The 16,534-nt window shown below is 37.4% G+C and overlaps 1 protein-coding gene across 1 annotated transcript; it reads right to left on the bottom strand.

Annotated features, from left to right (window-relative positions):
* Positions 1–609: 609 nt before the first annotated feature.
* Positions 610–15,800, bottom strand: AADAT (aminoadipate aminotransferase). The gene is made up of 13 exons (XM_010072896.1): positions 15,731–15,800; positions 13,943–14,111; positions 12,768–12,900; positions 12,067–12,141; positions 10,567–10,776; positions 9,979–10,044; positions 8,705–8,787; positions 7,396–7,492; positions 6,488–6,549; positions 4,118–4,182; positions 2,563–2,669; positions 1,793–1,894; positions 610–651 (listed from the first exon to the last, which is right to left on the bottom strand). The coding sequence occupies exons 1-13, from the start codon at positions 15,795–15,797 to the stop codon at positions 610–612; spliced, it is 1,278 nt and encodes a 425-aa protein (XP_010071198.1). The 5' UTR covers positions 15,798–15,800.
* Between the last annotated feature and the right edge of the window lie 734 nt (positions 15,801–16,534).

The raw sequence follows: 16,534 nt of genomic DNA, 5'->3' as shown, positions 1-16,534 counted from the left end.
CAATGGACCTCAGGCCAAATAGTTTTATTTGTAATCGTAGCTTAATTTTGCTGGATCAGTTTCAATTTTTTAACCTGCTTATGTCAGTTTTATCTGACAAAACTTTAGTAAAATTAAATACTGATCTTCAAATCTTCAAAACCAGATGATGTACAGCAGGACAAGAAGGAAAGTGACACACAAAAACAATTCCAACATAAGGTTTTGGAGGAATGTGTCAGTTGGAATTAAGTAATAACAGCTAAGACCACCTCAGGTGCAACTTCCTAAGTAACTGATCTCCATTTCCCAACCCAAATGGAAAACAAAAGCCAGAACAAAAAATCAGTTCAAATCTTACAAAACCATGGATTTGACAGGAAACAGAACATTTTGGTTTTGAGTATTTTAAATGTTTCTGAATTGGAATAAATTTAGTAATGTAATTTCCTGTCAAAAAAAAAATCAAGCAAATTGTTTTTCACTCTTTCATTTTTCGCTTGCTTAGCTGAAATGATCTAAGGAAACCTCTACTATATTGTGCTTGCTTTCAAAGTGTTCTGATGAAATCCAAATGTTAATACTTTCTGGAGACGATTTTGATTGCTGCAAGAGCTCTATTTAGCTTTTTCACAAAGCTTCTTTTATAAGGTCAGCCAGTCTCTTGAAGGCCTGCAATGACACAAATATGGTTCATGTTCATATTGCAGCATTACTTAAATAGGCAACACACCAAACCTGTAAAGCTACTATAACTGCCCTAAACCATGTACAAACTCAGTATTTTATACTGCAAAATTCTGTTGATACTCTCTGTTTTCCTTTTATAGCAACATGTATGGGCTTTTACTGGACAAAGCTTCCACTGCTCTGATAGAAAATAAAAGCCAGAGTTTTGTGAAACAGAAAAAACACATATATTGATATTCAAAGTTTACTTGGAGTTCAGATGCAACTAAACAGTTGTACTTTTAATATAACTAGGGATCCCTGGAAGAGTATCTCTTTTAACTTCATATAAGGGCTGAGAGCCTCCAAAGGTGAAAGAAAAGGAAGAACAGCTGAGCAGGGAAGCATATAAAAGATACAATTTGTCTGTCAATAGTATGGTTACGAATTACTTTTACAAAGAAGGAAGAAGAAATACAGAAGAAGAAATAGAAAGGCAAGACAAGTACTTACCTGTTACAAACCTTCACAAATGAATGAAAATACAACTACAAATACTGAAATGTTTCAAGCACTTGAATCAAACAAATATTAAATCTGCATAAAAGTGTCCTATCTTTCTTCCCACTGATTTTACAGATGCAGACAAATAATATCCAAAATATTCCTAAAATACATGGAAGATTAGTTCCTGAGAAATTATATTCAACATGTATGTCAACTGTATGAAAGAAAAAAAGAATTCTTTCTTATAAAGGACTGACAACAGACCCACATAAAGAAAGCACGTATTCCAATCTCAGGAATGTAAACTCTGGAAAATAAAAGATACTCTGACTTCAGTAAGGCCTCTACGAATAATGCCTGGGAGGATTAAGAGTGAGACTCTACATGTATGAGACACGTGGAAAAATTTTAAGTGGTCCTAAAAATTGGGTACCTTTCAGGTAATTTGGATATGACTATCTTGCCTAAGAAACAGTGAATACTGCTTCAAAAGTACTGCTTAAATCACCTAGAGTACTAAAAAACCTACACTAACATTCAAGAAAACACATAAGGAGAAGTAAGTAAAAATAAAGGAGCATTACTATGTGAGAAACTGTCTTGATAAGAATGTGAAAAAAAAAAATATCTCACTTACCAGATCCATCTGGGCTGGAGAAGCCAGAGAGAAGGAAGCCCTGACATAAGAACTAGGCTCTGAACTATCGATATTGAATGCTCCTCCAGGAACCAGTAGCACCTAAGAAAAACTGATTAGCCATCCGGTCATCACCACTTCTACAGTTTCAAACACTATGTTAAATTAAATTTGAGAAGGCTTACTGCTGAAACACTTCTATCAGAACATAGCTTAATATATTTATTCTCTTCAAAATGAGAAGCAAAAAATATGCAACTTGAATCAGACTTTTCATAACAAAATCAAAGGGCTCTTAGGTTTTGGTTACCTAGGCTGGTGGGTTACCAGGTCTGGCTTATTATTACCATGTTGAGAAGCACCAGTGAAGTGGGATGTAGTTTACTTAGTACACAGTGCTGGCTCTTATAAATTATAGAAATAAAATTACACTTAATTTATGTTATTAAAAAGATATACTGGGCAGCCATCATTCATACAGGTGCATATATTAATATTATATATATGTTGTATATATGATATCATACTATATATTGTAATGGTTTAAATTTAAGTAAGCTGATTAAATATCAACATCTGAATACAGACATGAAAATATTTTATTAATGAGTCACTATGCGACAATGCCAGACTTGCAGACTCCATGATGGTGCACAGCAAGTTCCCCTGCTTTATATGTGTGTGCGTATGTGTGGATAGACATCATAAATTTATTTTATCCTTCCCTCACTTCATTTTAATATCATAAGCCATTAAACCATAGGTCATACTTCTTTCTGCAAAGCTTTTTCCATGATCAGCTGCTGTGTATCAGAAACACCCTTAATTTTGATCCATAAGAACATGCCAGCAGCAGGAGGGTACCATTCTGCCAAGTCTAGAGACAGAGAGAAAAGAAGGGAATCAAGAAAGACATTTTTGCCCTACCTTTAACTGATACATCATAGATTCAGTGATGTTATAGATTTCTTGCTTCAATGAACTCAAAGGGAATGTGGGCCACAGAGCCAGGATAATATTTGTCAAATTTTATGTACTCCAAATCAACTCTGTGTGGGCTTATTGCACTTGTGCTGGTATCCTCAATATTGTGAAAGTGATTGCTCTGAATTACAGGAATCCCAAACATTAACAAACTATATTTGTTGACTACTTTCACATAATAAAGAAAATTATATTTCTGATTCAATTTCTCCTAATATCACATTGACTATCAATACAATTTAAAGTGTAGCAAAGCACAAAACTGTTTTCCTTTAAGTTACAATGATTATAGATTTTTCCCCCAAAGAAAAGGAGAGCCTAGGAGTAATAAGAAAGGTGGGAATGCTTAGATAAAATTTGTCTTAAATTATATATGCACACTTACTGTATACTTTTTGTTTACCTATAATTCTTTATGTGGTTTTGGACACATTTTTTAAGAAGCTATTTATTTGACATCTTCTCCAGCTCCTCCTTGATGTATTTAACCATTACATATCTACAAAATAAAGGTCTGTCTTCCATAATATTATGGCTCCTATTACCACATAATCTTTTACATTAGTATATTCTCACAATACACTTCATGGTAGCCCAGTGCTACTACACTGTTTTGATACTTGGGGAATTAAGACAAAGAGGGCCTTACCTAGGTCAGCAACCCATCTTTGTTCAGAGACATGTAGAAAGAGAAAAAACACTTAATATCTAAAAACCTGGAATTAGCAAGAGTAAGTACATTAATGATTGTGTGGTGCCCAAGTACACGTCCCATGGAAGTATTATCTAAGGTAGGTGGGCAGTTCTTAAGCAGTTATTGCTGATACCAGTTAGAATGACAAAAAAGGAGCAAGTCACTAACTTCACTTGCATTATTGTTGGTCAAATTCTTTCTGTGCTCTGTGATTAACCACAAAAAGGGACATTCAGAATTGATTTCTGACAAAAAAATTATTATCACTACTGCTACTGGTTGTTCATATCTTCTTTTAAATTAAGGCCACTAAATCTGGCTATTTCAGACAGGTTTTAAAGATAGAGATTTTAAACATAAAAAGTGTAAGAACATAGTGGAGTGAAATATATGCTCTTTCTAAAACTGCTTTATACAGTAATGTGGTAAGCCTTTTCCTCATCACCATCTCCTTGTCCCATCAGAAAAGCATGTAAACAGCAGACTAGATAATCTGTCCTAAGCTTAATATTTAATGTAATTGATTTGCTTATAGTGTTTAACTGTCACTTCAGTTGAGAGATGAACTTTAGTGATTTTTCTTGAACGCAAGGATGATAAATAGCTAGAAAAAAATCAAAGTAATTAGCTGTGTGGCACTTACTGACCTCTTAACCACTTGTCAGCAGCAATAAGCATTGCATCCCGCTGTGTCCTGTAGAACTCCACCACTCTGAAAGTAAATTATCAATTCAAAGTCATGATCCCATAGCACTTCAGAGTCCATTTGTTTCCAAAGGCAGAAACAAAGCTTTCTACTTGAACAACCTAAGTGTACATTTAACAGAAATATAAGCATATCCTAGACAGGCACAATACAGTATACTGGGTCTATGAAGCTTTGTATATGTATCAGAGAAGTCTTGAATGCTTCAGCATGTCTCCAACAAAGCACTGATCAACCAGACAGAGGAACTGCCTGTGTGGCTACTTCTTAAGCTTTACATATGTCATGGAAACTTTTTATATATTATATCCATTCTGCTATATCCTATTATATCCTGTTATATCAGTGGACACAAGCCCTGTTAGCAATATTTACCACACAAAACAGCCATACTGAAGAAAACAAAGGACTTACACACATGCAAAAGCACAGACTTGATATTTGTGCATTTGGGTTGAATTTGTGCAACAGTCACACAGGAAAATGGTATTTCACAAGGTAAAAAGCAAATCACATGATAAACCTGGCATGACTATTTGACAGCTTCCCCTTTTCTAAACTTTTGAACCTCTCTCTCTCCTTCACACTTTGAGTAAAACTTCCAAATAATTCAATGTCTTACAGGGGAAAATGACCCTAACACAAGTTTCAGCATGGACAAGTCTCATGCAGTGGCTTTTGTTGACATAAAGTGAGACAACTGTAATTCTGCAATGGGAGACACAAGAGAAATGCCTGATACAGAGTTCATAAATCAGATGCAGATGTGTTCCCTTCTCTGTAGAGAAAACAACTTAAACATTTGCATAATTTCACATTTAGGTTTTTTTATACTCTCTGAACCAAGAGCTGTGATTTCTGGATGTATTTTATTACACCTGATGGACAAACACTAACACTACCAAAGGCTTATGTAGTTTTGGGACAGCCTATACCAATTGCTACATTCTGCATGACATGGTAAATCTCACTTATGCCGTTTTTGCTGCATCACAAATTCTGTTGCAAGTTTTTTGCCTTTGTGACCATTTTACTTTCATGTGGAATGAAATTATAAATGTTAGCGAGACAAGACTTCCACAAAAATTTAGCTGCTCCAAACAACAGGCTAGCTCCTACTCAAAAGCATGATCTAACAAGTCAACCTTGTCCAAATGAAATCACCTGGAAGAGATTACAGTCAGCTGTTGGGCATCATCAATAAGTCACCTGACAACAGAGTCTAGAAGGTTATAAAGAGTTGCAGCTACCATCCTGTAGCATTACTTTTATTAGCTCAAGAGGAATAATGGTCTCCTGGCTTGAATAAGGATGCCTTTTGGCCTACAACAAGAAGTTAAGTAAAGAGATGTATTTAGCATGTATTTTTTGCACTGCTGAAAGTTGAGCTAAAGTGTGCTCCAAGTTTCCCTGCAAAACCTATCCTTATGCTTCTGTTTTTTAAAGCAAGATGAAGTCAGAGCTGGTGTGTCTGCAGGTTTTTTTTGTTTTTTCTTTTTTTTTTTTTTTTTTAATTCTGATGTTTACATGTAGGTGCTTAGGGGGCAGAAGTGACTGTTAGATATAAGAACTCTTTCTATGCTTCGTTCATGTTCCTGCTATAGGCCTAGGCAGAGTGTAGGATCCCTGGGGTTCTCTGGCATCTGAAATGAAGCATGGATACTCAAGAGCCACTATGGTCCTCCAGCATAATGAATGAAAAACAAATGTGTGTCAGTCAATATGTGAAACACCTTGCTGAGTTAAACCTTAGCCCAGTGCTCTGTCTCTGAGTGGTAACAGAGGCAATGTTTAGCAAGTGTAGGTGAGCCCCACTGTAGGTCTTTCCATCAGCATCTACAATCATTAGATCAAGGATGTTAGAAGATGAATCCCTGCGGAGTTAGTGAGGTAAGAACTCCCTTTACAGAAGCTAAGCTGACTCTTTCTCTATAGATTATCTGCTCAGTGATCTTGGCTTTTGTTATATACCCTTTCCCTTTAGCAGGTCCAAAAACTTTATTCACTGACTTGGAGCTCCCAGGATCCCCTTGAGGTCCCTTCATGTGGGAGTTGCATAATGACTGTGCCAGTGGACTGGCAGATTGTTGGTCTGTAGTGATACTTTACATGCCCTGACCTGCACATCTGCAACTTTGCACAGCTCCTTTGGGACTCTCGTGTGAATACTGTCAGTCTTGGTGACCTGGCTTATCTGTTTGGTCTAATACTCATGCACCTTTTCTGACCTGTTTACTGCAAAGAATGTTTTATGTAGGTAACTAGAAGCAGAATGACAGATGACGGGATCCAGCATATGACATGACCCTACCTGTCTATATGCTCCAAGAAACCCTTTTCTCCCCATTGCTGAAGCAGCTGTGATATCATAATCTAAAGAAATAAAACACATCATCAATACCATATTTTAAACAGGACTGATCAGAAATCATCAAAAGATACATAGCCTGATGCATCATTTGGAATTCCACATAGGCAAGAAATCGTATGCGGGGTCTCTTGGAGCCTTTTATAAACAGAGGTGGCAACAGCAACAGGCCACTGTAGTCCCTGTTACTGCTGTCTCCAAGCATCATGGCAGTATTTGGAAGCTAGGGCAGGGGGAGGGAAGAATGGATGGAGAATTAAATAATATAGTAATCCAGGAGAAAAAGGAAGGCAATGTTATATTGCTTTACCTTCCAGCCCATACGAGCCTCTCTCCTTTAATACTGCTGCTATGATGAACTAAGGGAGCAGGAAGATGGAAGCCATATCTCAACGTGCTCAATGTTTCCTTTCTTTATTACTAACTATAAATGGGATGTAGTTGGGCTGCCTGCTTTGTAATGTCTCTGTGGGCTGCCAGTATTGTTTTAGTTACAAAGTGGAATGAAAAATAGAAAAAGCTAAGCTTCTAATGTATGCTTTACATTCAGGTTTTTCAAGTGAACCTACTAGCAAGAGATACAAAGTATTTTAAATCTTGATTCTTGAAACTTGAGGGTTAAGGGTATTACTAGCTCTGCTTTTCATGAACTGAGACCCCTCTAGCTCTGGCTGTAATTTCTATGGTGGTTTCTCTTCCTCTGGCAGAATTGGCAATGTATGTGCTTATTTTAAACAAACCTGCAAAAGTGCAGAGCAACTGCAAAAGTGCAAAACTCTTCATTTTTCATTTCTTATGACTTCGAATGTTATCTTTTCTAAATACAATTCAGCTGGCAGTTTGGTACTTGCCTGTGTGAAGGTGCTTGTGTGCATTGTTGAAACCTGAATGTGTAGAATAACTCGGTCAATAAGAGGCTTGGGACCTGTCAGAAAACCTATTCTTAATCTAGAATAAAAAAGAAAAAAGTTACTACAGAAATGCTCTGTGTGAGTTAAATCATAACTGGGAAAACCTGTAACCATTTAATTGACATTGTAAGGTTCTTTTATGGATTTAAGTTTATCTATGTCTTAATACTGCCCTAAGCCCCAGGTTTATGTGATTTATGAGCTGAATATCAAAGTCATGAAATAAAAACATTTAAGGATTTTGAATGTTTAGAGTAGCTTCTTAGTTGTGAGACTGCAGGACATATCCCATGTTTGTAAGCTTTCCTCTGCAACGATAAAAGATTACAAGAATCAAACGGAAGGAAAGATAGCTTTTCATGTAACAGAAAAACATTGAATGCTCAGGCTTTATGAAAAACAGATGGGAAGTGGCAAATAGCTTTACTCTTTTGCTCCCATTCAGTACTGCAGAATAAATGGAATTTAAACTGGTAAACCAGATTCTTATTCATACCTCAGTTCTTATGACCCATCTTTACAGACTGGATGAAGTTTTTCTTGGAAGAAAAATAGAACGAGGAAGCTCATATGCATCTTTGACAAAGATAAAATGGCATCGTGCCTTTTTGCAGTGTCACCTCTGAAAGTGCAATCACACTTAGCATTATGTTGTCTCCTCACTTTCTCAGGTATGGGGTTATAATCCACTAGCTGCCAGGGCAGAATTTACATTACTTTCCTATATCTATTAGAATAACAAACAAAAGCAAGTTAAAAATCAAATGTTGACTTTTGTGAAATGGAAAACAGCCGGCTTAGTTTTTCAGGCAGGTGGAAATGACCTGAAAGAACTGTAAGGCTAGAAGACAAGAGATTGGTATAACACTATAAATAGTTTGTGGAGAATGATGCCATCACTTCTCTTGTGTATTACAAGTACAGGGAGTCAGCAAGAATGATATGAGATAGAAGGAGAAATGGAAAAAGAAGAGAAAAGCTCCTAGAGGTCCAGGAAGAGAGCTGGAATCCAGCGGCTTACCTATCAGTGTCAGAAGAGAAGTAGAATCTGGAGTTAAATGACTGCCAAGAGTGACATGAAAAGTAAGCAGACTGAGAAAAGCTGTGCATCCAAAAGTACATTCCAGAAATGGGTAAGTATCAGATGAAAGAAAAAAAAACCTATGATATGTCTGATCATTTTGCATGAAGTATTAGTCTTGTGCCTTAACTGAGCAGGCAATGCTGAGCAGTCTGAAGCTGGCCTTACCCAGAGGAGAGAATTTTAGAGAAAGAGTCAGTCCTGATAACTCGGCCATCCACATCCATTGAGAGGAAAGTTGGAGCCCATGGCTTGGAAGAAAAATAAAAAATAAAATTCAAGGTGCTAGTAAGTATTATGTTGGAATTCTTTACTATGAAGACATAGTTAATTTCTTAAAGAAGTATTTAGGTAGTTAATATATTACAGATGCACATTCCAAGGAAAAAAATGCAGTAACTTGCTGACAAGTGATTGTTCAGGCTAGCTGTCTGAGATGTGATTACAGTATTCTATGAAAGTCATCAAGAAATCAGCCTTGTTGTTTTTTGATGGCTAGCTCACTGTTCAGCATACAAGTGTTCAGTTCAAGTTTTGGCGTAATGCTGTAAGTAGGAGAGAGAAATAATTTCTCTGCCAAGTTTTTATTTATGGAGTAAACAGAAAGGTACTGTAATTTCTGAGGTGGGCCCCTGTAGCTTTTAGCTTTATCTTAAAAAAGGAAATAAAGATATGACCAAATTTTGATGGTCTGGGTTCAGCACACTTTTTTCAGGTATTCTGCTTTTATACCCTCTCCCCTTCCACTCTCTAACAAAGCTACACAATGTTATTCATTAACTGAAGCAGTTCTATTGCCTTCTCCCACAAAAACTATTTTAAAATAGAAAATACTGAACTTTAGCTTCTACCAATGTTTTACTGATTTATAAGACCAGCTTGTATTCACAAAGTTAGATACTTTGGCAGATTCTGCAACTGTAGATCCATGTGTGAAGACAGGTCAACACTCAATTATGACCCATTTGGGGGAAGTTTATGTGAAGGAGGGAAGCTGCCTATCCAGTACTACTTCCTGTGGTATCTGGGAGAACTCCCTTAGGTTCTCCAAAAGGCAGAGGGGTAAAAATGGAATAGAGTAGAGTAGGCAGTCTTCCACTGAATGAAAGAAGAGACTGGGCTGAAAGGAACATTAAGAGGCTGCTATTTTCCAGTGGCATAGTTGCTTTGCTCTGGAGTCTTTGTCAATTTTCTGCCATTTTCTGTGTACTGAAGGAAATTCCGTCCTGTATCAGGCCTGAGGAATTTGAACCACTGATGAACAGGACTTAGGCAATAAAATTACACAAAGGGGACAGCAACTGAAAGTAACATAGACTATTAGGCATACAACTAACTTGGTAGAACATCAAGAAGGAGCAAGCAGGAAGATTCATGGCTCAAATCTTAGTTCTGTCCTGGACTAGAAAAGGTGTTACTAAGGAGTATGGAAGACAAATTACCTTTTCAAACTGAAGAAAGTAGTAAGGATCATCTTCTATTATGAGGAAATCATATTTTCTTGCAAGCTAAAGAAATGAATAAATAAAGATTTGTTAAAATGTAAATAAACTGTAAATGCAGTTCTTCCTATACCCTGGGCCTACTACCAGGACCATACCATGGTCCTATGGATTGCTCATTCACTATATACAAAACCCTATCAAGAGAAGCTTTCACATGTCCAATTTAGACATCAAGCAATTATAAGAGTAAGCATGGTACCTGCAGTACAAGAACACATGTACAACTGAAGATCTGTTCCGTGTAGCATTCAAACTGTGCAGAAAACTTGCAGTATGTCCAGTTTGAAGCCCATGACAAAGATACCAGCCAGCGATAGGCTACTGTTGCAAAAACAATTTATCTAATACATAGTCCACCTCTGAAGAGTTGCCATGAAAGAGGTTCTGCTAGAAACAAGTTCTGGGATGAAATGTCTACTAGACCAATAATGGGCCCAAACACCACACAAGGGATATCTTCAACTGAAATGAGACTGACATTTATCTGTTTCCACCCACAAGGTTCACAAGGCCCCAGCTACATACCTGGTAAATCTCCTTCTTGCGCTCTGTGGTCAGAGAGTTTCCAGTTGGGTTGCAGCCATTTGGAATAGTGTATAGGAATTTGGGGAGGTGGTGGCTATGATTTTTCACATCTTCTGAGCTCCAAGTAGATAGGATTTCTTTTAGAGCTTTTGGAATAATGCCATGTTGATCACTAGGAACATTAATTATGTTACAACCCAAAGGTCTCAGCTGTTGATAGGAGGAACAAAGTGGTCAAACCCATAATTCAAAGGTCTTGCTTTTGTCACTAGCATTGTAAAGTTTCAGCAATACAAGGTCCTTCCAACTTTATAGCTACCTCAAACTCCATTTGCTTGTGACTCAAAGTTTGCCTGAATTTGCTGTGAAGCTTGTCAAACTTGCCCCATTACTCTCTTTGCCCTGTGAAGCCAACTGAGAGGAAACAGGTAGCTCCTATGCCTAATTGCTGCTCTTCTCAGAAATCACACATGGTTTTGCAAGCAGAAAGCGATTTTGTGAATTTGAACTGTTCTCTCAGGACTCCTCATGCCCTCACCACAGACAGTAAGTTCATAGCACCTTCAGTTCCTACTGACAATTTACGCTATTTCACTGGAAGTGCCAGAACTATAAGCTACTCTTCACTGACAAAGGGCAAAGAACCTGTTCTCAATAGATATATTCGGCAATGCAAGGGAGAATGAAATGCTACTGCAATGACATGTTGACAACAGTATGAAAAATATAGGTAAAATACCAACAAAAAACAATTGTCTTCCCTCTGTGGAATTTCAATTTGTACCATGTAGCACTCTGCATTTTTACTTAAAAATGCAAGTTCCTGCATTGTCAAAATATTTTTCTAACAAAATATAATTGATTAGATGAGATGTATTCCAACTTAGCACAGCAAACAATAACAAAATTCCTTTTGATGCAAGGGGTGAGTAGACTGAAATTGTGCTGTATTGTGTATCTCATCTTTCTTATAGTTCTTATGCATTTTGAGCTGATATTTAATGATATACTGCTTAGATTTTCAGAAGTAAACTTCGCTATTTTCATATAGTTCTTACTAAGTTACATCTTCATACTCATATGGATGTTTCAGGCCTATTCCATTTTTATACTATTTATACCTATGGTATAATCAGACCATGAAATAATTGAAGTGAATGTGCTGACATGTTAAAATACCCATTTGTCAGAAATTTGCTTCAACCTGACTAGGTTTCAATGGCTTTCTTTCCAATCCCAAATGTGATTTTTAGCCCTTGAATGAACTAGGATCTGGAAGAGGAACTTCTGTCCTGGGAATAACTTTCAGGGAACTTGTAGTAGAAAAGCTTCTATGAATTAATATTTATTAACTTAACTGGACTAACACTAAAAACTTGATTCTTAGATACGGTTTTACAGTAAATACAGAAAGTGTACATAAGCCTGCAGATCAGGTACTAAACTGCTGGTTACTTCAATTGTAACACTTGGAATGTTTCGTAGCTAAAAAATACTTACAGCTGCTAGTGTCCCAGAGTATGTAGGTGCATCCAAAAGGATGTTGTCCCCAGGATTAATGAGCATTTCAAACACCTGTGAAAGAAGAGTCTATTTTAGAAAGATTGTGCCATTCTTGTACATGTGCTTCATGCTTCTTAGTGGGATTAAAAATCTTGATTTAGATATTAGTAATTCCCAAGCCATGTAATTATGCTGTCTGTGAGAAAAGCAAGGAACAGATGAAAAGTCTGCTTTAGAGCCAAATGAAGCTAGGCAATCAGCTAGAGAATATGGAAAGACAGTGCTCTATGATACAACAGAAACAGTGCTTCAGTTACAGAAATGATCAACTAAGCAGCAGTGGGAGTGGACTGGAAAGAGTAATTAAGGAAGTCTAACATAATTAGAATTGAGGTATGGTAAAGCAAATCACGCACCTATGTACTTATTACTGCACTACTTGAGTAACATAGAATGTTACCTTATACCATAAGGTATAAGGTTTACCCAAATATTCATGCAGTCCTGACACATGAACTGCCACACCAGTTTTTTTAGTTCTGTTATCTTGTATTGATAATACTGTGAGACATAAATTTAAAAAACTACCCTGCATATAGTTATACAGTGGCACTTAATGCCAAGTATAACTGAACTGATGGAAGGATAAACATCTCTCTGAAACACATGTTTTCAATATATGAAGCTTTTGAGCTTACTTTACACAAGCCTTCCTGGCTGCCAGTTGTGACACACACTTCCATTTGTCCTTGCTCAGGACTGTAGTTGGCTGTGGGGGGATTATGCAGATTCTGCTGGAAATCCTTTAGCCAAGACAACAGCTCTGGAATCCTGAAACATGAATAAAATAAGGTGTATCTAACATATAGGCTGAAGCAAGGCTGTTCCTCTAAATCTCTGCCAAATCTAGCGCACAGTTTCAAGTCTGATTTCAGCTGTTGCAGATACACTTAAATGCTGATTTTGACTGCTTTGTCAAATAATGAAAATCAGAAATGTTTCTTATGGAAAAGCAGAAAGGATGGGCATCTATCATCCATGCAACAAACTATCATACTGAAATCTGCGCAGAAATGATTCACCGAGGATGGAATAGGGGTGGAGGCTAAACAATATCCACTCCTAGAAGTGGTCTTCCATACTCCAATGTGGCAATGTAACAAAGCTTGCAACACTGCTAGTAATAAGCTGCAGATAATAAGGATTTCTGAAACAGATTTTTCCAAAAAATGTCTTAAGATCTTGTAGGATGTTCACAAATGGCTGGGTTCATTTAAATTATAAGAAAAGTCTCAACTTCACTGATTAATGCCCTGTGTGCTTCTCTAAGCACCTAAATATTTTTTATAAGCCTGACTGTGTGCTCTACGTTAAGGAGTTCAGGTGTCCTAAAGTAACTTGATGATATAATTTTTATATTAAAAATGACAATACTAAAAATACCTCCATTCAACTACCACAAGTAGTACATACTGACTTTAATATATGGTACTAAATGAGAGCAAAACAAATACTCCAGAATGTGGAAACTACGTATTGCAATGCAGTATCTTTTAATGAATCTCTTATTGCAAAACACAAAATTATTCCTTCTAGTGATTTGTGAGTCTGGATTCTTAAATAGTAACAGCCAGGAAATGCTATGGCTTGAACATTACTATTAGTAGGCTTTTTTTTAAATCAGTAATCTGCTAAAAACTTTCCCCTTAAACCGAAATGTAAATAGTGATGCAAATTGAAAGAAGTTAAACCAGTTTTTGTAAAAAAGGTTTTACAAACAGGTTTTAAAAACACAGGTGAATTAATGCAATAATACAAGGTTTTATGATCCTTTGATTCTGGTATCTTGAATTGCAAGCAGCCCTGACAATACCCTGCTGAGGCTGAGTATTGGAGAGCTCTCTTCATCAGGTCTTCCCCAATCTCAACAGCAGTTCCAGGTCCAATGGCAATGGTAGCCCTCTTAAATGGAAAAACATCAGGGTTTGGTGCTCCTCCAGCCAGAGAGATGAGAGATGGAGGAGACTTCTGCATCAATTCAGCTAGAGTAAAAGGAAAAAAAAACTTTGGTTACAGTTCCTTTAGTCACTATATAATGGTCCAGAGAAGTTTGTTACATTTTTTTCGCTTTATTTTTTTAACAGAGTCAGGAATTCAAAAGCATGCTAATTCTTTTCAAACTTATCTTTCTAACTGGATTAAACAGGCTGGGGGCAGGGGGAGAGAGATACAGGAAGGACAGATCAAAACAAAATCTTTGTTTTAAAATAGCTTTTTTTACTTATCTGGACTGTTCTACTATTATAAAAACTTTTTCTGTGGCTGATGTCTTTCAAGCTTCAAGAATTTAAAATCTTAATGGCCTTCTGTTTAGACTGACTTGTAATGATTTGCTTTGTTTTTTGTTCAGTCTCACTTTAGCTGATGTGGCAGTAGTGTAGCTACACTGATAGTTACATTTATGATTATAGCTTTTCCATAAGAGAGTGGGAATGTTTGTCAGCCCAGCTTTAGTGGCAGAGGCACTGTGTAAATAATTCCGTATGAAGAAAATGTTAACAACTCTTGCTTTAAAGTCAGTTTCACAATCGCTCAGATCAAATCTACACAGCACAGACTGTGGACCTCAATCCAGCAAGGGCACTTGATTGCATTAAATCTAAGAGCTCACAATATGGCATTCATCCTGGCTTGACGCTTCCGAATCGGGTCTAAGAGGACAGATCTGGCTTAAAGCCTCCTATTATTTTTATTCTCCACTACTTATCAGCAAACTTGAGCATGAGGAGCTAATTATTATCAATTCAGCAATATGGGTCATGTCTATGACTTTTGGTCTGGTAAAGAGAAATTTACTTTGTTGTCAAAACTGCAGCCTCAATGTGTCTTTCTGCAGGAGCTGTGCTACTTAACATTGGTGTTATCACTTGAAAAAGCACAGAAACTGACTAGAGTGAATTAGTTGACTTAGCTGTACCTGTGTGAAGTACTTTAAGCAGAACAGCAAATGCCAACCCCTTACCAAGAGAAGAAATTGACCCCTGAAGGCTTAACTAGTGATGTATGTCTCATGTGCTGATTCTGTCAGGTCCCTGTAGGCTCCAACTGAGTAAACAAGTAGGCAGTTAACCTTTTCTATCTGTCACGCAGAAGACTATGTAACATGGTAGCCTAAAGATAGTGTAACATAGAAAAGGAAAGCATAGTAACACTGAGGGGGTGGATGTGGTGAGGAATTCATAGACATTAACAAGTCACAGGAAAACCAGGAGGAAAGAAGTAATATGCTGCGACTGAATTGCCAGTCGCTAGCAGTTGCTTGTTTCTGGACAAGAAGTGTAAATTCAGTGGCAAACTGTGCCAAAAGCCTTGCTTCAGAGGCAGTAGCAGAGGTCTGGTTTTTTTCAGATACATGTTGAAGTGACAATACTTCTGTCTGGATGGGTTTCTGCAATAGTTCAAGGCTATTCGCTTTCTTCTTTATACCTGCTTGACATCTCAACTTGAAAAAAGTCAAAGCAGTTAACTGGCCTTGCTGGTCAGCTTACAGCATTATTTTATTTCAAGCCTTTCCAAGTCTCTAGCCTTGATACCCCAGCAAAGTCCAAAATGTAGAATGATACTCTGGAAGAGAACCTGGAAAGGACAGGTGTATACTCACTCAGAAGTCTTATTGGAGATGCTTTTCTTGCTGCACTCACATTAGTGATGAATCGAGAGTAATTCATACCTGTGGGGAAAGAGCAATTAGTTGCACACAAGGCTGGAAAAGTGAATAGGAACTCCTGTGTTTTGGTACGTGCACCTCCCACAAGTAATGCTTCCAATTTGTCATCTCCATAGATGTGCTCTATTTCATAAATGTCAATTTATTCATGTTAAAATCAGTGCTGGAATTTGTTTTCCTTTTTGAATTCAGCAAAAAGGTTCCTACTTCATATGCATGGGTTCTGTCACAGCCTCCCAGTGACACTGGCACAGTGAGATTAGGCCAGGTGCTGCTGTTCTGATAAATGCAAAAGGCACTGCAGCTTTGATCGGGGGAATTCCTTGTGAACAGCGGAAAGCCTTTTTCCCCTCCCTGTACTGCCAGCTGTGGAGTTTTAAAGGCAGGTTACAAATTTGAAAATCTGACAGATCTTAAACACCCCTCAACTCTTTTTTTTTTTTTTTTTTTTTAACAATAATACAGCTTTCTTTACCTGTATTGAGTATTGCATTTAAAGTGCTTTAACGATTACAAGCCACCATTACAAGTCACAACACCTGTCAAGTTCGAGGTGCTTTTTTTAGGAAGGAAAATCAAGAATGTATTTCAAAGTGTTTCAGATGAGTGCTTCCCCCCCACTTTTCGCTGGTGCCCACAGAGATTCAGTGGATAGTGAACCACACTCCTGTTGGAGTCTCGAGGCCTGTTCTCACAGGAAAGCCATCTGTTCCTTCCAGAGGAAGGGAAGCACAGGAG

The sequence above is a fragment of the Pterocles gutturalis genome, unplaced genomic scaffold (genome assembly GCF_000699245.1).
Source record: "Pterocles gutturalis isolate BGI_N339 unplaced genomic scaffold, ASM69924v1 scaffold39752, whole genome shotgun sequence".
Classification (NCBI taxonomy): domain Eukaryota; kingdom Metazoa; phylum Chordata; class Aves; order Pterocliformes; family Pteroclidae; genus Pterocles; species Pterocles gutturalis.
This window is presented reverse-complemented; position numbering and strand designations above follow the sequence as displayed.